The 22458-nt window shown below is 43.6% G+C and overlaps 1 protein-coding gene across 1 annotated transcript in view; it reads right to left on the reverse strand.

The window, feature by feature from the left end:
* LOC124775754 (schwannomin-interacting protein 1 homolog) overlaps nucleotides 1–22458 on the reverse strand; it is an 810951-nt gene that overhangs the window by 355688 nt on the left and 432805 nt on the right. Inside the window, exon 7 of the mRNA XM_047250583.1 lies at nucleotides 13937–14034. Within this exon, the coding sequence (XP_047106539.1) occupies nucleotides 13937–14034 (98 nt within the window). The remainder of the gene's footprint in view (nucleotides 1–13936; nucleotides 14035–22458) is intronic.

The following is a 22458-nucleotide window of genomic DNA, read 5'->3' on the forward strand; positions in this document are numbered from 1 at the left end:
TAACAGGCCCGTCACAGGAGAAGCGGGTGCAGTTGGTGTGTTAGCTGCTGTGGCCATGAACCCACACATGAGTACATGAGACATTGCGAGAGCCGGTGGACTGAGTCAAAGTAGTGTCATGCGCATACTGCATCGTCACCGCTTTCACCCGTTTCATGTGTCGCTACATCAGCAATTACATGTTGATGACTTTAATCATCAAGTGCAATTCTGTCAAAGGGCATTAACAGAGAATGCGTTGCAGTTCGACCTGTTTACCGATGAAGCGGGTTTCCCAAACCACGGGGCAGTGAATCTACAGAACATGCATTACTGGTCCGTGGACAATCCCCGCTGGCTCAGACAGGTAGAGCGACAGCGACCGTGGACTGTAAATGTATGGTGCGGAATCGTTGGCGACCACCTCGTTGGTCCACACTTCACTGCAGGGGCCCAAACAGCAGCAACATACATCGCGTTTCTACAGAATGATCTGCCAACGTTGCTCGAAAATGTCCCACTGGAAACGCGTCGACGTATGTGGTATCAGCATGATGGTGCACCTGCACATTCCGCAATTAACACTAGGCTGACCCTTGACAGGATGTTCGACGGGCGTTTCATAGGACGTGGAGGACGCATAAATTGGCCAGCCCGTTCTCCTGATCTTACACCTCTGGACTTCTTTCTGTGGGGTACGTTAAAGGAGAACGTGTACCGTGATGTGCCTACAACCCCAGAGGATATGAAACAACGTATTGTGGCAGCCTGCGGCGACATTACACCAGATGTACTGCGGCGTGTACGACATTCATTACGCCAGAGATTGCAATTGTGTGCAGCAAATGATGGCCACCACATTGAACATCTATTGGCCTGACATGTCTGGACACACTCTATTCCACTCCGTAATTGAAAACGGAAACCACGTGTGTGTACGTGTACCTCACCCCTCGTGGTAATGTACATGTGCGTCAGTGAAAAAGACCAATAAAAAGGTGTTAGCATGTGGACGTAATGTGCTGTTACTGTCTCTTCTGTACCTAAGGTCCATCACAGTTCCCTTTGGATCCCTACGTAATTCGGTGCTCTCCGATGCACATGATTGAATAGCGGAGGAGTGGTACTCAAACGTCAAATTTAGGTTACAATATCTCCGGATGTAATTAACATTTTACAATGTAACAAACGGCACTGATTACGTATTTGTTTATATGTTCAGATGTGCTAACAAAACTAACGGGGTTGCATTTAAAAAAGTAGGCTTGTGTTAAAAAACATACTTCCGTGCATTTTTTTATGGTTCGTATTAACCAATTACACTAGCCCCTCTCCTCACGTTCGGTCTGTGGAATCGATTCGTCAGTATTTGATGTGGTTTACGAAATATATCCAGCGGTAATGTTAGGTGGGGCGGGGGGTGGTTAGTGTTTAACGTCCCGTCGACAACGAGGTCATTAGAGACGGAGCGCAAGCTCGGGTTATGGAAGGATCGCGAAGGAAATCGGCCGTGCCCTTTCAAAGGAACCATCCCAGCATTTGCCTGAAACGATTTAGGAAAATCACGGAAAACCTAAATCAGGATGGCTGGAGACGGGATTGAACCGTCGTCCTCTCGAATGCGAGTCCAGTGTGCTAACCACTGCGCCACCTCGCTCGGTCAATGTTAGGTGACTCACCCTATATATATATATATATATATATATATATATATATATATATATATATATATATATATATATATATATATATATATATATATGTGTGTGTGTGTGTGTGTTCCACATCTCTTCTAAAAACACTAGACGATCTCAATCAAACTTGGTACGCATATACCCTACTCTCAGGCTACAATCCTCACTGTGGGGATAAGAACCATCCATCTATCAAAGGGGTGGGGGTGAAAAAGAAGTGTACCCTGTGACGCGAGAATTCCCAGACTTTATTCACCCAGTATTTGAGAATGAGAGTTCTCACGACTTGCAAGAAACTTTACACATAATTTCAAACCTTTGTAAATTTCTTTTTCTCGCTGACAACCCCTACAAAATGACGTAAAGAGAAAACTTATCGCTTACTATATTCCACTATTCTTACAGTAAAAGTACTGCATGAGGCATGACATCATTTATTGTTACCTTACTGCTAATTGTATTCGCGACATATTTTACACACAGTATGCACATATAAGAAATCCGCTGGAAAGTTTACGCTTTCGCTTCGCGTCGTCATTGTATGAAACGATTTAAATATTGTGTATGTATTAGATTACTTATGTGTTGAACTACGTTATTTTTCGTTGTTAAAAGTGTTCGCTCACACAACTATTCTTTGTTTAATTAATTTTTCTCTATAAGTGGACATATTTTATCGATGAATTGTTGCTATGTCTTTACTACGCTGTACAACTCATCGGTTAAGACGATTTTGCCAGAGTGTGAATCAATACGATATATGCCATTTCGAAGTTGATTCTGAAACATTAGAACATTTTTTAGGCCATTCGCAAAAATTCTTTAACATTCGAGAGTATTCATAAATAGTCAAGAACATTATAGCAAAAAAATCAATTTTTTCCCCTTGAGAAGCATATTGATGCGAAAAGGATAGAAGATGTCCTGGTAACCCTCACGATATGATGCTGACCATCTCCTCAACCACAACAGCTACCACTGCGCAACCACGATAGTATTGCAAACATTATAAAAGATGCTATAAAAAACAGTGAACCAGCTAAGACAGGCAATCCCAAATACCGCATATCCACAATGAACAAAAATATCGATGTGTAGTTTTCGCCGAGTTATACCGGCCAATAGGACGAATTCCTCGACTTTCGCAAGTAGCTTTTATCGTTTATAGCTGCCGAATTATGACACAGACTTTTTTTTCTAGTGCAGCTACATACAGTTTTCTGTGACGTTTGAAACAAGCTTCTAAGGGAACATCACCGACATAGCATGTATGGGACTTGCTCAAATAGTATCAAGATGATAGCGGCGCAAACCACTGTCCCGCTGTCAGGAGAAAGTGTTCCACAAGCGTCTACGCTTTTATACCAAATGTAATCTAACACGGAACTCAGGTATGGTTCTTGTGTTTACCTGTGCTCTTGAAGCTCATTAGTCTGTGTTTTGCTGTTATAGCAGTCAGACAATTTGCTCGTAAAGCTGTTGAGAGATTCACATTGTACACGACAGTCGAGAAAGTGAATATCGCTATGGCGTTCGCCAAGCTATTGGAACAGCGGTGTGGTTGTTATGCTGAGAAATATCGAGATGTTGCTGAGCCCTCACGATCTGCCTTTGCTAACACCACAAAAATGTTACAGAAACTGTAAGTCTGCAGAGTAAAATATGGCAAGGGAAAAGAAGATCTACTGATGAAAGAATTGAAACAAACACTTTAGTAGCAGTTACACGCAGTGAATATGACGCTAAGAGGCATCTCGGAAGTACGAGAGGGACCAACTAAACGAGTACTCTGCGAACACTGCATTCCATAGCATTTCAACCTCGTTACATTTCGATGTATCTGCAGCTTTATGGCAGTAACTGCCACAGTCGCTTTCAGTTCTCCGAGTGTTACCTACGAAAAATTCGAAGTGATGGGACGCATCTGTGCAAGATTCTCCCTGTTGTTCGCTATAATAAGGCGAAAACCGCAACATATATTTATTAATTCCGGATATATTTGTGGTGGTCATAAGCCGGCCGCTGTAACCGAGCGGTTCTAGGCGCATCAGTCCGGAACCGCGCTGCTGCTACGGTCGCAGGTTCGAATCCTGCCTCGGGCACGGATGTACATGATGTCCTTAGGTTAGTTAGGTTTAAGTAGTTTTAAGTCCAGGGGACTGATGACCTCAGATGTTAAGTCCCATAGTGCTTAGAGCCATTTGAACCATTTTGAGAGCGAGAGAAGGGAGAGATGTTGTTTAAACAGAATTTAAGCTGAAAATGATTGTTAACTGTAATATTATTCAACCACGTAGCAAAATTCTTACGCATTTCAACAATAATCTCTATAGAAAATTAACTCTTGGGCTTCACTTATCAAAAGGTCTCTAATCGCATTACGCGGGAACCGGATATGTGTATGTTTTAGTTGCTTATATTTACATCGGTATTTTGAGGACAGTTTACATCGGTTATTTTGAGGACATTACGTTATATTGTGTAACAGCACAGTACACAGTCAAAGCTTCGCTCGGGGTAAATGCGAGATGCGATATGCGTTGGCGTGCTGTGGTGTGGTGTGCGTGACGTGCGGAAATAGCCCAATATAGGGCTCGGTGCACGGTTGAGCCGCTTCGGCGTGACTGCGCCTGCAGCGCGCCGGCTATACAACACAATATACAGTGGCATTACGCGTGTGGCGCGCAGCGCCGCGCAGGCGCACATTTGAATTTTTCATCCGGCCCGCTGTTGTGTCGTAAAACGTTTTGGGGCCGCCACCAGGACGCCGCGGGAATAAAGTGGTGCGCCGATCGCGACTGGCAGCTGGGAGGGGGAAAAGAAGGAAGCGGGGGAACCTCCGAGTGTCGCTGCGGGCAGGCGTGGACCAAAGCGGACAACTTTCGTACACCAACACGTGTCTTGGCGATTGTACGGTTACTTTCGTTACTCGGTTACCATCACCTTCTTATTTACGTTTCCTCTTCGTTACACTTGTAATAATTTGATTTTGGCAATGACAGAAGGAGCTGAGGACTACAGACCACTGAATTTAATGTGGGGTGAACAGACTTCAGTTTTGTTCCATGTGTATGTTTTGGCAGAGTTTCTACAAGGCCGCGCTGAGATAAATAATGTGCAGATGGTCCGACAGGTGACGGTAATAATAATACGACTGAGTTGAATGAAACATAAGCTGTGCAACTTGGCCATTTATTTAATCTTGTGGTGCATTCCACTGGGTTTCCTAAATTGAAGTACCCTCTTCGGAATTTGCAAACAAGGCTATGGGTCAGACCGGGTTAGACACGCGTACGAGTGCTGGAGAGTACTGATAAATGGATGACGTCTTATGATTAACGGCGGACATTTTCAGCATCTAGCAGGAGTGTAATTTGCGAAAAGTATGAGAAAAATACTTACACGTTCCTGGATGATCTGTTTTATATGCAGCTTAATTCATTCAGCTGGAGCTTCGATAAGAACCAAAAACTTGTATCATACGAAAGATGTGAATGTGTCAATTTAGTTTTTGTTAGAATATGGAGGGTGGGCAAGGGGCAAAGATCCAAGTCTATTGTATTTCTTACTTGTGGGTATAGTTTGGCAGCCCTGCAACTGTAATTGAGACCTGTTTTGGTGGAAGAGTCAGGTACTGGTACAGTGGTTTGTGCTCTGAAGCTTTCGAGTTATATGTGAGTTAGGTTTTTGGAACTTTAGATCTGAGTATTTAACATGTAATTGATGGATAACTGTCTAATCATCGTCATCATACCTCGTATGTAAGCACGTAGCCTAGCTCACGCTTTAAGCTTAGTTCTTAGTGTAGGAAGTTGACATCTATAGCATCTGATACCGGCAGTTCAGAAATCAGCGTCACGGGACAAAAATCGTAAGAACTAGATGGAGCAATTGCCCCAAAACGTTTATCTTTTCTCTCTTCACTTTTAATGCTGAAGGCGTAGGTTTATTTAACGTACTTAATGGACCTTAACTTACAATTCGCTATTTCATATCGACTAAATCATTACCAATATGACTAACTCAACTTCATGTTACAGAAACTACGAGAAAAGAACTACCTACACAACATTGTCTTCTAAAACGTTAGAAAAGGCTAAGAAGCTAATAAGAAATGTATCATTCATTAGACTGTAGCTAAAAGGCTTGGTTGTAATGGATCCACATTACGTCAAAGACGTAACGCAGGCTATGGAGTGGCATCATTGGGGTGTTTCAGGAGCGTATTTTCTGAGAAAGAGGAAACTGAACTGTCGGAACACTGTATCAATCTGGATCCTATGTTTTATGGCCTTACGTTTAAACACTTCCGACATTTAGCATATTAGTTTGCCGAAAGTAATGTCGCAGACCACCTGTGGCAAGGGAATACTGGGCTTGCTCTTTCACTGCTCGTCATAAGGGCCATATAATAATAACAAAATGTGTTTCCTTGTGTTAAAATGTTTTGTATTTAAATTAGTGATACATTAGCGTCATGTTTATGATGATGATTGTAATGATTTTTATACACTAAAACAATATACAAGTTAATAATAGCAGTACCTGAGAAATAGTATAGTTCTACATAAGTCTGTTATAATTATAATCCATTTTGTGTAGAGTTTTGCCCCATACCCCTAGGATGTTTACCCCTGGTGTGGTGAAGAATCAGTTTCCTTCATTTATAACATTTTGTTAAATCTAACTTTAATACATCATACTAGCCATCTAGAACTTACGGTGTCATGTAAATTATGATCCTAGGTGTATTATGTGCAATTTTCACAGTCACGTAACCAGAAAAGCCGAAGGGAAAAATAGGAAAGTGTTAAATGCACACCTTTCCCCCCGCCTACCCTCTAGAATGGCTCTACGGATGAATGTCGGACTACAAAACTAAATCAATTCGCTGTCACCCACAGCTTGTTTTACTTCTGGAAATAAATGACATGCGTGATAAAACGTAAGCTGAACTTTAATTTCGGGATCAACGTTAAATTATAGCTCCCCAAGTAACTGACTGGGTAGCCAGCCTAGTAAAGCTAAAAATAAAGTTTCCGTGGACTGGGAATAAAATACAACCACAAGAAAAGCAGGCTGTTCGGAAGTGCACATCTGTGAAATCAAAATCTGCTGCTTAATAACATTCAATACCGTACTGTTTTGCTCCACCCTATGCTTTCTGACATACTTGGATTCTCCTTGATTTATTGCTCATGACTTGGTCCAGACATTTTTGGCTGTCCAACTCTTCGACGGTGGCTCTCCTGAGGAAGTGTAGTGGCTGAGAAGGATTACTACTGAAACAGCACTCAGTACGCTCCATCGGGTCTGTGTTGCTGGTCAGTCCATTCGGTTCTATCCTGCGTCCTGGGCGGAGGTATTCAGTAAGGGCTCACGCATTTGTCATCTTGGCAGACGCACCCGCCGGCTAATTCTTGAGTGTAGCACAGGACACTGTGCTGGAGGATCCTTTCGCGATACCGCACATCCCACAAATTAACCTCGACAGCGATGAGAAACATCTGGCATCTGTTCATGACACCCGCCCAAAGCACAACTGTAGCACTTTTGTGGTTAGCGGTCGATTGGCAAAGCCATGTTGTCTCAAAGTGTCTCCTCCTCTCACCCTACCCTCTGGTACAGATAACGTGTCCTGTAAGACGTAAGGGTAAATCGCATGAAGGAATGGGTGCTATCAAGCTGAAAGAATAGGCGACTTCGCCTGAAGATAAAAAGTAGGAAGCCTGTCGTAACGTTGCGAAGCCACGACTCGGCTGATTTTGTTAACGCAATTCGCCGAGAATGAGCGTATTCCCATATAGTCAGTGCTCTGTGTGTCTCACGATACCAGGTGAAATTTCAAAGGCCATCAGTGCGGTGTATGCCAGTTTGGCAGGAAGCTTCCCTTGTTGAGAATCCTTCTGTTCGTGAAATGACAGTGAGCACGCGGCGTACGTCTGAGATAAGTCTTCTCTGTACGCTGACACACCGAGCATTGTCCACGACCCGCCGTGTTCCGTCCAGCGCGCTGTACACAACTGCATCGAAGACGCGGGTCTGCTTTCACCTCCAGTACGCTAGTGGCTGGCTCTATGTATCTATTCCCTGTGGGGGAAAACAGTGCTCCTGTTGTCAACGTAGTATCTGAACGCTTCTGTTAATTCATCAGAACGATGCCTCATTGGACCTCCAGCATGCTTTGCATCGTTTGAAAAGAAGCAAAGTTGTGACTCGTCTGATTACACCACACTCCTGCAATTAGCTGTTATCCAGTTTATATGTTGTTTGGGTCGCAATGTTCTCTCTAAAACTGGGCGATAATGACCTGCAATCACTAACAGCAAGAATTCCTGTCGGGTTTGAAACCGAGTGTCACTCACAAGACATTACACTCGATTCGGTCCTTTCCGGTGAGTGTGTGTTTACGACCACTGTTCTTACGCCGCGTTTCCATGGCTGCGCGTGGTGCAACATTCCTTCAGAGACGTTGGACAGTGCGATTCGATCACCACCAAATCGCGAATTCACGGTTTGGTCATGGGCGTTTTCCGTCCTACAGTGCTGATTCCATACAACCGACACACACACACACACACACACACACACACACACACACACACACACTACTCCACTGCCTTCGACAGCAGTGAAGTGTGACATGACCAAGTCGTACGAGTTCTACACTGTCTACACTGCTCCAAAGCGACCAATGAGCTGTTTTAACAGGATGTCTGACAGTTTCTTCCATGATCGTACAGTTGCATTTCTGAAACAGCACACGTGAATTGTAATTTAGCCACACAGTGAGATACACTATGCGCCTAGAGTAGCCACCTCTTTCTGAACAAAAAAGAATAGCATATTAAGTATGTAAACTCCGTGACCTGTCCATCTCCAGCGCGCTTTTAATGGACACAGAGCCGTGCCCTATGAACACGCTGCCCCCGCCACGTACGTTCTAAGGGTCCATAAGCTCTGCTTACAGGTACATGTAGCTTTTTTTCTACAGGGACAACAGTGTGGAGGGACCTCGCAAGTAATCAAAACGCTTTTTAGGACATAGGTTCATCCTGTTATAAGGGGACGATAAAAAAGTTTCCTTTCGAAGGTGGTACAGTACAGAATCGGTATGCAAATCAGGAAAAATGCTATGAGCATTGAGGCAATCATTCCAACGACGCACAAGGTTGAAGACACCCCTTTGACGAAACAGCGTGTCATCCTGCGAGAAGTAACTGCCTGTTGCACATCCTCGTCAGACATGATTCGTCGACCCTTCAAGGCCTTTTTTAAGGGACCGAAAGCAAGATAATCGCGTAGGAAAGGATTAGGATTATAGGGTGGGTGCTTGAGAATATCCGTCTTGAATTTGCGTGACTTCTGCGTTACGACATTTGCAATGGACGTGCGTTATCATGAAACAGCAGGACCCCTTGACACTCACCGTTCCGGTCACAAAAACGTGCAGTAAGAGTTATATGTGGTGTGAACTCAAGAAGATCCTGCGGAAGCCTGTTTAGGGAACTGGGGATACTAACTACTGCTTCCCAATATATTTATTCCTTAATGAAATTTGTCATTAAAAATATATCACTTTTTCAAACCAACAGCTCAATTCATGGAATCAATACTAGAAATAAGAATAATCTTCACAAGGATTTACAGTCACTTACTCGTGTACAAAAAGGTGTGCATTATTCAGGAACACACATTTTCAATAACTTGCGAACAGCCATAAAAAGCTTAACAACCAATGAAATTCAGTTTAAGAGAAGCTTGAAAGATTTATTGGTGACCAACTCCTTCTACTCTATTGATGAATTTGTCAGTAGAACCAACTGATTTGTGTGTGTGCAATATAACGTATGCACAATTTCAGTGCAGTAATGTAACTTCTGCACCATTTGAGTGTAGCAATGTGTTCATTGTAAATAAGCATTATAGTAGTTCTATTACATGTGTATTACCTTTAAAAAACTTTTATTTTAAATTCAGTGCATTAATGTTTGTAAAATGACTGTTTCATACAGTGTTCATTTTAAAAATGACGATCATTTCACTTGGGACATGTGGAATGGGATACTAGCTTATTTGTTTAAGTTGCAAATATTTCTCATGTATTATTGTTTTTCTGACACGTTCTAAATCCTGGAGGACCTCCTCACTACGGATCAATTGGAATGAAAGTAAGTTTAATCTAATCTAATTCCGCAACGGTTGTTTTCGAGAGGTAAGCTGCCCATACACATCCTTCAGTCTTCGATGCATGTTTACCAGGGTTTGTCATTGGGCATCCAAGAAAAGAATAAGAACACGTTGATCCTGTTTGGACATATTTGGTAATAACATCACAATAGTTCAAGTTTCTTCATTTATTGCAAGCACGTCGGAAAGACACGAATGCCACACTAATCCCTTGCCCAGAGGTCGGTGCTTATATGACCGCAACGGAGTCGCGATACGTTGCATGTGCGCTGTAGCAAAACCCTTAAAACGGAAACTTTTTGATCGCCCCTTATAATATTAGCGAAGTAATCTTATGTGATAAATTTGCAAGTACACGGTGTCAAGCAGTTATCCACGGTTCAACTGTTCACTGAGGGCGACAGAAATTGATACCATTTTTTTTTCTCCGTCTCCGAGGCCGAAGCAGTAAAGCAGTCACAACATTTCGGCCGGCCCCACAGGTAAATCCGTGCCCTCGTATGTGCACCCGTCCTGCACGCAGACTGGAAGCAATTACGACCTAAGCTCTCCATAAAGAGAGGGGCCCCTGCTGGTAGAGAGCTAAGCTAGCCCGCTTACACAAGGAACAAAATTTGCGCCCAGCATAAGACTAGTACACGGAGTGTAACGTTCTCATTTCATTCGGTTTCCTCACACAGAACTCCTACCGTTACTATTACACTATTCTGAAATCTATGTCTCAAAACGCTCCATTTTCATGTTACAAGGGGAACATGAGTAACTCGTTTTTAATTTAATCTCTACTATCCGTGTAGTTATCTAAAAAACTGTTTTTCTGACATTCACCGTGTTCGTTGCACAAACAGTATTTACGCAGTGAGTTCTAATGCACTTGACCAAAACAAGATAGTCAATGGGGAATAATTTATCGTGCATACTGATGTAGTAAACAAGATTCATCTTGCGAATACGTTTCTCGGATTTGCCGCCGGAAATTATACTGCCAATGCCACAATACTTCATCGAAGCACGGGCCGGCCGGAGTGGCCAAGCGGTTCTAGGCGCTACAGTCTGGAAGCGAGCGACCGCTACGGTCGCAGGTTCGAATCCTGCCTTGGGCATGGATGTGTGTGATGTTCTTAGGTTTGTTAGGTTTAAGTAGTTCTAAGTTCTAGGGGACAGATGACCACTGCAGTTAAGTCTCATAGTGCTCAAAGCCATTTGAAATCGAAGCAAGGGCGGGTGGAAGGGATGCTTACCAAACTATTGTTATAGTGCAGAAGAGGTGGTTTCCTGCAAGCTATTTGTATTCCCCGAGCACCATGGCTGGGTATTTACTCGCTTGACTACATACGCTCTGTCACAGTCATACGCCAGTTCATAGACTCGTGCAGTGTGGAGATGATCAGTGTCCATTTTACGTCGTAAAAAGGCTTATTTCATTATGACTAAAAATACAGTCTCGATACCATATTTCAGAAGAATTCTTCTTGTAGGGTCAGCAACTCTACAAACAAACGCTAGATCTCGGTTAATAGAGCGAGAAGAAAGTTACTCGTCCTCCTAATTGACACTTTTTTTGTTTGAAAGCCCTACATATGGATAAACCATCAAAGGTATCAACTTTTAGCGTCTCTTTTAAGAAACTCAGCTTAGATTCCAAAGTCTTATTGTCACTGGTACGGAAGGAACACGAAGGCAGAGTGCTGAGCGCTGCTTGGTAACTCAGTGTAATCCGGTGACAAACACGAGATATGTGCTTGCATCAGATCAGTCAGGAAAGTTTGAAAGATCACATCTGATGCCTCTTCGAGGATTTTACATGTGCCCACACACTTAAAAATGTAACACAGTTACATCTGGGAATATTTCGAGCCTAGCCTGTGGCCGATCACCAGCTACCTTCCCTTCCCCGAATGCTGCGTCGAGATAGGCTCGGACTACAACTGCACCTTGTGCTGGCACGCTGTCGAGTTTTTCGATAATGTTCAGTGGTCCATCTTCCAGCAAATTCACGCGTAAATATTGCAGTAAACAACCTCCGACCGTTAGGCGGGGAGGGAGAATCTAATTTGTTATCAAACTACTATCGATGTTATTTATCTATACTTTGCCGCCGAAAGTGTGGTGAGATCCATGGGAATGTATGACGCGAGGGTTTTTCATCTCAAATGCAGCTGTTGAAAATAGTTCACCTTGCAAAACGCATTGTATCAGTGGAAAGAATTAATCTTATAAACTGGAGAATGACCACACAGTGCTGTAATGAAGGTAGCATTCAGTCAGCTTAGCATGTATACGGGAAAATCTCGCAAGAAAAATTACAAATAGTGCCGTAGTTAAAAACCTGAGCTGCTTCTGTTTCCCTTGTAACATGAAAAAGAACGATTTCGGGACGTATGTTTCTACTTTAGACTTCGTTATTAACATGTCTCTCTGAGCATGAAGTGGACATTGCTGATAGACGTTTTGTTTCACCTAACAGCAGTTAAATAGTTTCTTCAGCTTAAGCTTCACGACGGACTGTTCCTATACGAAAAAACGAAGAGTTCTAGCTTGTGAAAGAAGAAGGTGAAGCACAGCTTAATGAAAGGCCTACGCCAGATTAACGACTATCATCGATGTAAATCGACCAGATCGTGTTGGTCTCACCGGCACGAATGCTGGGCTTGTTCCCCACCTCTACTTTAGATAAAACGTGCAAACAATATAAATGAAACAGTTTTCTGCGTTAGACACTTGTTTGTTTTACTACTAAGCAATTAGATGATTCGCAGTACCATTTTGAGGTGAAGAATTATGTAGTTAAATTATTTATATTAATGCAGAACTTCGACGCCTTTCAACAGCGACAGGCCAAGTACAAAAGAGGTTATGTTTCGGCGCAACCATCGAAAAGCTTAATGGTACAGTAAACAGGTGGTTGCAACAGAAAACTGTGTTATTTATATTCAGTTGTTAGATGCAGTCCCCATTATGCTATTCATTATGTCCGAAATAATGCAGAATAATGTTTACAGACAAAAGAACACGATACTCATTCCGTAGATTAAGACAGCGTTCTGACAACAAAAATTGCGTAAGTTAAATCATGTGGGAACCTTGTGGACAAGTTACATCGTATGGGAACCTTGCGATATCGGGGCACGGGCCAATAAGAAGAATCAAAAATTTCACTATGTGGTGAGGTTTTCCCGATAGAAAGATGAAATGAGCTCGAATCAATATCGTTTCGGTTTATCAGGAAGACGCTCTTCTTCGTAGTTTAAGACTTGTGCGTAAGCAAATGGTTCAAATGGCTCTGAGCCCTATGGGACTTAACTGCTAAGGTCATCAGTCCCCTAGAACTTAGAACTACTTAAACCTAACTAACCTAAGGACATCACACACATCCATGCCCGAGGCAGGATTCGAACTTGCGACCGTAGCGGTCGCGCGGTTTCAGACTGTAGCGCCTAGAACCGCTCGGCCACCCTGGCCGGCTTGTGCGTAAGCAAAAAAGAATTAATCTCAGGCTCTGAACTTGTCGTTGTAAGTACAGGAGGAGGCAACTTTTCCCATGCTTAAGAGAAATGTAGAAATTACTAGTTTACTGCTATAAATGTCATTCCTCAGAAACTTTAGGTCCAGAATTTTTGGAGCATCTAATACACAAACTTTTAAGATGAGCTTTCTTCCTTAAATTGAGGTTGAAATGGTTTGTTTGCATTGTTTATACACTACCACCGTCAATAGCCGTGATCCAGATTTGTGACATATCTCAGAGAAGGCTTAGAGATTGTTGTCAATTTCTGAGGTAGAAACATAATACGTAAGAAATATACGGAATTAATAAGCTCGTATATGCCAGTCAAAGTGCCGAAACACGTCAAATTTTGGTAGTACGAAAAATGAAGTGTAATTAAACATAGAAACTCTGGCAAATATGCCAGAAGGGGCTATGAAAGTAGTTGACGAAACTGCTGCAGCACCAATCAATACGTGTCGCCTCCCGTTAGGAAGAGGTAAACATACGATTTGGTGGTGAACTTCAGAACGAGATGCCGCTGTAAGAGGTAATACAGCAAAAGGTTTTGCTGACTTGTACTCACCCGCCGTTCCTCCTCCCTCGCAGCGCGCAGGTGCGACTCGATAGCATCGAGGTCGATCTTTGGCATCGCAGTCTCGATGTTGTAGACATCAAAGCCTCCTGGAAAATCGAGAGAAAAACGGAATGAGGTTGGAAGGCGTGCAGGCGTGGAGCTGTGGAGGCGCCGCACAGCGCTCGATGTGCAGCCGCGTCACTATCGATTGGTCGTGAGCGCCAGGTCGACCCTGCTCCCGCGAGACCTCAGGTGATATCCCGGAGACGTTCTGCGTGCCGCTCCAGGCCACGCCGATCCTGTGCACCGCCGTGGGGAATCTGGAAAATTTCATTAAGTGCCGCCATGTGACAGTAAATACCTCTGCCCTCAGATGCCAGTACATTCCTTTCGTGGACGCCAGCTCGTCGTGCTTGGAATCTGTGGCAGCGCATACTGGAATGTAATCACTGAGCTGTGACATAGTAGGATACTTCGAATAGCGCATTAACACGGTTTGGGACGTACTGGATGGCAACAGTTTGTGTTTTTTCAAGAAAAGAATCTGCTGTGTCTTTGTCTAGCGTGTGCAAAATAGGCATCAGGAAGAATACCCCTGAGTAAGACAAATGCTGCAGATCAAAACCCTTTACAACTCCCTCAAATTCTATTGTAGTAAACTGCGACAAAGTGAGTAGTATTTTTTTAATAACCTGTCGATATGCCTCAGTATTTTCCAGGATCTCGGTTAATAATAATACCAACAACGTATTTCTGTTAATAGACAAGTTGAACGGTGTTAATTGCTGTAGAGAATAACCGAAATGCAGTATATTGTAGCCTAAATTCAGAAGTTGAAGTAAACTTGCTGCTCGATACAAACTGGAATCAGCTCCGTTTTGCTAGCGATATACAGAAACAGTGCTGTGGCGTATAAGTTATCAGGCTTTTGTGGCGGTGGTCATTGAAGGTAAAACCTTGTTGGTGATTATGTTAAGTCATATTCCCACATCTAGGTATTTCTTCATACGTACATATTTGCATCCCCCTGCTGGAATTTGCCTTGGGGAGAGAGAGAGAAGTATGCAAGAAAGTTGGAAATTTGTGGTAAGGTCTTATGGGACCAAACTGCTGAGGTCATCGGTCCATAAGCCTACACACTATTTCATCTAACTTAAAATAACTTACGCTAAGGACGACACACACACTCATGCTTGAGGGAGGACTCTAACCTCCTGCCTTGGGGTCTTATGGTGTCGAAAACTAGTGTCGTGTACTCTCATAGAAGGAAGTAGCCTCGCGTTTTTCCGAAGAAGAGGAATTATTACACAAAATTCATCAATCTACCGTTTGAGGAACTTCGTCATAGGGTAGGTGCTGATTGCTGAAGAAGAGAGGGAGACTACGCTGCCCTGCAAAATTTAAGTAAGGGGTAGGTAAAACAACATAACATACTAACTATTCGGCGGAAATTAAAGAAAGTGCGGGCACATGTTGCCAGAGGTCTCCCAGGTGTGCACAGAAAACTGGATGTCACGTGGCATGAGGTCAACATGACTGTAGCGCCAAATAGGGCTCGGTTCGCAACACGAGGCAGTAGAAAGAACGGAAAAGACTGTGTGCCTATTATCGAGCAGTCACGATGCACTCTGGTGGGATTCTTCATTACAAAATGGCCCGGGGACAACGTTTGGATGACCTCAGACGGAGAAGAACCACCGGGAAACTGGAAGAAGAACGAAGAGTGACGAATCTAGCCAATGAAATCGGCAATGCTCACACCGTTGTTTCACGCGCATGTGAAGCGTTCCAAATCACAGGCACTGCTGTTCGGAGGAAAGGACGTGCTCAACCGCAGTCAACTACACTAGCAGATTAGGGTTATATTGGGCAACAGCAAGAGGGGATCCACGTAAAAGAGCAAGTGCGATTGGTACCACATTTAATAGAACTCCAAGGCGCGCATTCTCACGTTCCATACAGCGACCGCACGGGAGTGGTCTCTTTATCCGATGACAAGGACGTTGTGTTCCGTTGACACAGGCACACCTTCGGAACTGTTTGCGATGGGCCAAGAGCACAGGGCGTGGCCCAACGAGGATTGGTTGATTTGGGAGAGGGGACGAAACAGCGACGTCGTCGGCTCAATCAGATTAGGGAAGGATGGGGAAGGAAGTCGGCCGAGCCCTTTCAAAGGAACCATCCCGGCATTTGCCTGAAGCGAGTTAGGAAAGTCACGGAAAACCTAATTCTGGTTGGCCGGACGCAGGTTTGTACCGTCGTCCTCCAGAATGCGGGTCCGGCGAGTCCAATGTGCTAACCACTGCGTCACATCGCTTGGTTCCAACGAGGAGTGAGATCGCATGCTCTTCTTTGTAGATTTATTCTGAGTAGTGATGCTGGACGCAGACTCCTCATATGGCGAGACGTGGGAACAGTTAATACACTCAGAAACATTTTGAACATGTTCGTTTTGGTGGTGCAGGATTAATGGTGTGGGGAGGCAGAATGTTACACGGGCGTACTGACCTCCAAATCGCTGAACACGGTACAAACACCGGCAAATTTTATTGTGACATTGTACTCCTTCCCCATGTGCGTCTTATGAGGGGTTCGTTCGGCCCTTTCTTCATTTTTATGGATGATAATACGCGACCGCAGGTGAAAGAGTTCTTGTTCAAAGATGATATTCGGCGAATGGAGTGGCCCTTCTGCTCTCCCGACTTAAGCCCTATGGGGTGTGGAGACGTCTTGAAACACGCCAACATGCACCACCGACTATGCAGCAGTTGTCTACCGTGCTGGTGTAGGAACTGAACGCCCTAACACAAGAGCTCCTTATCAACCCTGTGCAGAGGAGCACTATTAGGAGCATGCATTGCCGTCAATGGCGGTCACACACCTGTTAAGAACCATATTCCACCATTCTAATGCCCGCGGGACCATCATAAATCGGGGTGACTTAATGTAATTATTAGTCTTTCAATAAAGTTGTCATTACTGTTTATCTCGTTGCTTATTTCTTTCTTAGCTTCTGTGCTATATTGTTGCGGTCCTTTCTCTGTATGGTCCAGGTTTTATTCAGCAATGTTACTTGGCAGTGACAAGTCGCGCGAAAGTAACTTTCGTCCGTAAGTTTTGCACACCGGTGTATTATTCTTCTCTAGACGTGAGATGGCTTCCTGGTCTTCGTACTCACTGCGCGTCGTGGCTGCTGGTTAGTTGATGGCAGAAGCTACGAACTTGGAAACTTATAGCTGTAATATAAAATTTTTGAAAACATCGTCAGCGATCTTTAAAATTAAGATTTAAAGAATGAAAACAGTCTTTGTCGCAACTTTTTTATTTTTATTGGAGTGACCGGTTTCTATTCTATTTAAGAACCATCTTCAGACTCCAGAACGGTGGGTGGACTCCGTGAAGCAAGTTGCGCCGGCCCTCGACACTGGAATAACCACCCACCCTTCTGGAGTCTGAAGATGCTTCTTAAATAGAATCGAAACTGGTCACTCCAGTAAAAATAAAAAAGTTGCCATAAAGACTGTTTTTATTCTTTAAATGTATAGCCGTAATCTCTATTGATATTGAACCCAGAACGGCGTTCGGAACGTCGAGTTTTGTAGAAGATGGTTGAAGAGCCAGAAAATTTTAGCTTCAGTATGCTTTCGCGATTGCAGTAACGTATTTCGGACTGCAACCGAGCCATAATCTTAAGAACAAAAACGTTGCAAAATATAGGTGTCAACCTGCAACTCGAATCTTCATCGATTATTCCTTACGCTGGGCAAACTTCGACATGCATGTCATGAAGACAAATTATTTGCAGACAGGAACCTTGGTGCTCATACTGCATGTTAAGATTATATTGCAATACGATAGGTGAGACCCAGAGAGAGATTTCAGAATAGTATTTTGGAGTGTAATGCTTGGCCCTAACTGATAGAGACTTGGATCATAATTCAATAATGATGAAAAGTAGGCTGATGTTTAAGAGAATATTGACAGCACGAATGAAAGTACAAGGAAATGAGATACTAAAGCACTTAGCGATGGCCGGCCGCAGTAGCCGAGCGGTTCTAGGCGCTTCAGTCTGGAACCGTGCGACCGCTACGGTCGCAGGTTCGAATCCTGCCTCGGGCATGGATGTGTGTGATGTCCTTAGGTTAGTTAGGTTTAAGTAGTTCTAAGTTCTACGGTACTGATGATCTCAGATGTTAAGTCCCATAGTGCTCAGAGCCATTTGAACCACTTAGGGATGATGAGGTGCATCGCAGTTATCTGTAGCTACTGTCGTACTGAATAACACAGTGAGTAAAAATAAAAAAAAGTTGCCATAAAGACTGTTTTTATTCTTTAAATCTATAGCCGTAATCTCTATTGAGATTGAACCCAGAATGGCGTTCGGAACGTCGAGTTTTGTAGAAGGTGGTTGAAGAGCCAGAAAATTTTAGCTTCAGTATGCTTTCGCGATTGCAGTAACGTATTTCGGACTGCAACTGAGCCATAATCTTAAGAACAAAAACGTTGCAAAATATAGGTGGCAACCTGCAGCGAACCATACGCGACTGGAACAGAAAAGGGAGGTAATGACAGTGGCACGCAAAGTGCCCTCCGCCACACACCGTTGGGTGGCTTGCGGAGTATAAATATAGATGTAGATGTAGAGTAGTTCAGCTGAGAAGGCATGGACATCTCTTAAAAGAATCACAAAGTCTGAACGGACAAATATAAGAAAAATTAATCTGAAGAAACTATAGGTAACAAGAGAATTATTTCATTTTATCACTGAAAGAAAGGAGGGACAGAAATTTTTAGAAAAATGGGTCACGTAGAATTGAAGTCAATATCCAGTACGAAAAAGCTATAGCAAAATGGTTGCACCAAAAATGTGAAGAAATAGAAAAGAAATGGTCGTCGAAAGGAGGGATTTAGAGAGCAGAAAAGTAAAAATAACTTTCGGAGAGATCAAAGACAAAGGTCTCAATATTTAAAATGTAGAAAGAATTCCACTGATAAATGCTGATGGCAGAGGGGTTAGGTGGACAGAGGCTCTACAAAGGGAAGCAACTGTCCGAAAACGTGGTAAAAGTAGAAAGAAGTATCGATTTGCAGACCCCCCTCCCACACACACACACATTATACATACACGGAAAAAGAACACAACACCAAAAAATAATTAATGTGGAGTAATGAAATTTCGGGTATACATTTGTCTAGGTAACATGTTTAAGTAATTTACATTGCAAGATCACCTGATGCTGATGTATGCCTGAGATAAGCCACAGCAAATGTGAAGTGCTGGTACATTAATAACCCGTGTAGCCGCCAGAATGTTGAATGGAACCATGCAAACGTAGTTGCATTGTTCTGTACAGAAGCCGAATGTCTGTTTGTGGGATGGAGTTCCATGCATGTTGAACTTGGTCGGTCAGTATAGGGACGGTTAACGCTGTTTGTGGATGACTCTGTAGTTATTGTCCGATGACGTCCTGTTTGTGCTTCATTGGAGATAGATCTCTTGACTGAGCAGGCTACGGCAACACGTCGACACACTGTAGAGCATGTTGGGTTACAACAGCTGTATGTCGGCGTGCGTTACCCTGTTGGAAAATACCCCCTGGAATGTTATTCATGAATGGTAACACAACAGCTCGAATCACCACATTGACGCACAATTTTGCAGTCACAGTGCGTGGGATAACCATGAGAGTGCTCCTGTTATCACACAAAATGGGACCGCAGACCATAACTCTATGTGCAGGTCCAGTGTGTCAAGGTCGCAGACAGGTTGATGGAGGCATTCAACTGGCCTCCTCCTAGTGACCTCCTCCTAACCAGCACATAGCCATCGCTGGCACTGACGCAGAAAAGAAACGGTTTACTCAGAAAACACGACAAACCTTCGCCCTGCCCTCCAATAAGCTCTCGCTTGACACTACGTAAGTCGCAAATGGCAGTGGTTTGGGGTCGGTGAAATGCACGCTATAGGGCGTCTGGCTCGGAGCTGTCCTTGAATCAACCGATTTGTAACAGTTTTTGTGGCACTGTGGTGCCAATTGCTGCTCAAACTGCTGCTGCGCCAGAGCCATACGCTGAAGACGATGATCTTCCCTATCGGTAAATACCACGTGTCTGTCCGGAGTCCGGTCTTCTTGCGACCGTACATTCTCGTGACCACCGCTGCCAGCAGTCATGTAGAGTGACTACATTCCTGCTTAGTCTTCTTGTAATATCGCAGAAATAAACATTCAGCTTCTCGCAGCCCTATTATGCGACCCCATTCAATCTCAGTGAGGTGTTGGTAATGTGTCTTTGTCGCCTTAAAGGCATTCTTGACTAACAATAACTCGCCGCATCCAATATCAGAGGTAACTAAGGCTCACGACCGTTACAGCGTGTATTTAAAGCAAACCTGATCTGCATCCTCATAGTGACGCTACCAGCCCCACTCTATGCAATTGGAGCGAACTTGGAATAGATATCACCTTTCAGGTGTAGAAACTCACCTAACAACTTTCGTTTATGTCGCACAACTCCTTTTTTGTGTTTTTCCTTACATGTGACGGATATAAGCGCCTATATTTCTCTTGGTGACTGAGATCGCTGCGCTGAACAACTTTACATCACTATTGACGTGATTCGCAGGCCAATAATTACAGCTTTTACAAGTCGTCTGCATTTAGGTTGGTTAGTACCTCCAAATATGTGTGGTAGGAGCGAGACATTAGTGCTTACTTTCCCCACAACAGCATGTCAGGTGTTGAAGTGTGGACGGATGGACGCAAATCCATTAGTCAGTCTGACAGATGTAGTCCACCTAGTTGTGCTGTTACGACAGTGCAGAAAACATCAGATGGTGAACTTCGTGACATATTTCTGGGAAGACAACCAGCATCGCACGCGGAGTGCAAGCTGAGCTTAATATCTGCAGCATAGTGCCCAGAGTCGATCGCGGTCCCCTGGTTTGGAGCCGTGTGGAGGGTCTAAACCAGAGGCTCAGACGACTCTGCGACTATAATGGTTGCAAATTCATCGACCTCCGTTATTGGGTGGAGAACTGTAGGGCCCCCCTAGACAGGTCAGGCGTGCACTACACACCGGAAGCAGCTACTAGGGTAGCAGAGTACGTGTGGCGTGCACACGGGGGTTTTTTAGGTTAGAGGGACCCCCCCTTGGGCGAAACGATAAAATACCTGACGGCTTACCAGAGAGGACATTATCATCGTTGATAAAGAACGTCCGTCCTCAGAGACCAAAAACAGGAAAAGTTAACGTAATATTGGTAAACTGCAGGAGTATCAAGGGCAAGGTTCCTGAATTAGTATCTCTTATTGAAGGAAATAGTGCGCATATAGTATTAGGAACGGAAAGTTGGTTAAAACCGGAAGTGAACAGTAACGAAATCCTAGACACAGAATGGAATATATACCGCAAGGATAGGATAAACGCCAATGGTGGAGGAGTATTTATAGCAGTAAAGAATTCAATAATATCCAGTGAAGTTATTAGCGAATGCGAATGTGAAATAATCTGGGTTAAGTTAAGTATCAAAGGTGGGTCAGATATGATAGTCGGATGCTTCTATAGACCACCTGCACCAGCAACCGTAGTAGTTGAGCGCCTCAGAGAGAACCTGCAGAACGTCGTGAAGAAGTTTCGTGATCATACTATTGTAATAGGGGGAGACTTCAATCTACCAGGTATAGAATGGGATAGTCACACAATCAGAACTGGAGCCAGGGACAGAGACTCTTGTGACATTATCCTGACTGCCTTGTCCGAGAATTACTTCGAGCAGATAGTTAGAGAACCAACTCGTGAAGCTAACGTTTTAGACCTCATAGCAACAAATAGACCGGAACTTTTCGACTCCGTGAATGTAGAAGAGGGTATCAGTGATCATAAGTCAGTGGTTGCATCAATGACTACAAGTGTAATAAGAAATGCCAAGAAAGGAAGGAAAATATATTTGCTTAACAAGAGTGATAGGGCACAAATCGCAGAATATCTGAGTGACCACCATCAAACGTTCATTTCTGAGGAAGAGGATGTGGAACAAAAATGGAAAAAATTCAGAAACATCGTCCAGTACGCCTTAGATAAGTTCGTACCGACTAAGGTCCAAAGCGAGGGGAAAGATCCACCGTGGTATAACAATCATGTACGAAAGGTACTACGGAAACAAAGAAAGCTTCATCATAGGTTTAAGAGTAGTCGAATCATAGCTGATAAGGAAAAGCTGAACGAAGCGAAAAAGAGCGTAAAGAGAGCAATGAGAGAAGCATTCAACGAATTCGAACATAAAACATTGGCAAACAATCTAAACAAGAACCCTAAAAAGTTTTGGTCATATGTAAAATCGGTAAGCGGATCTAAATCCCCTATTCAGTCACTCGTTGACCACGATGGCACCGAAACAGAGGACGACCGAAGAAAGGCAGAAATACTGAATTCAGTGTTCCGAAACTGTTTCACTGCGGAAAATCGTAACACGGTCCCTGACTTCAGCCGTCGCACGGACGCCAAAATGGAAAATATTGAAATAAACGATA

The sequence above is a fragment of the Schistocerca piceifrons genome, chromosome 2 (assembly GCF_021461385.2).
Source record: "Schistocerca piceifrons isolate TAMUIC-IGC-003096 chromosome 2, iqSchPice1.1, whole genome shotgun sequence".
In the NCBI taxonomy this organism is placed as follows: Eukaryota; Metazoa; Arthropoda; class Insecta; order Orthoptera; family Acrididae; genus Schistocerca; species Schistocerca piceifrons.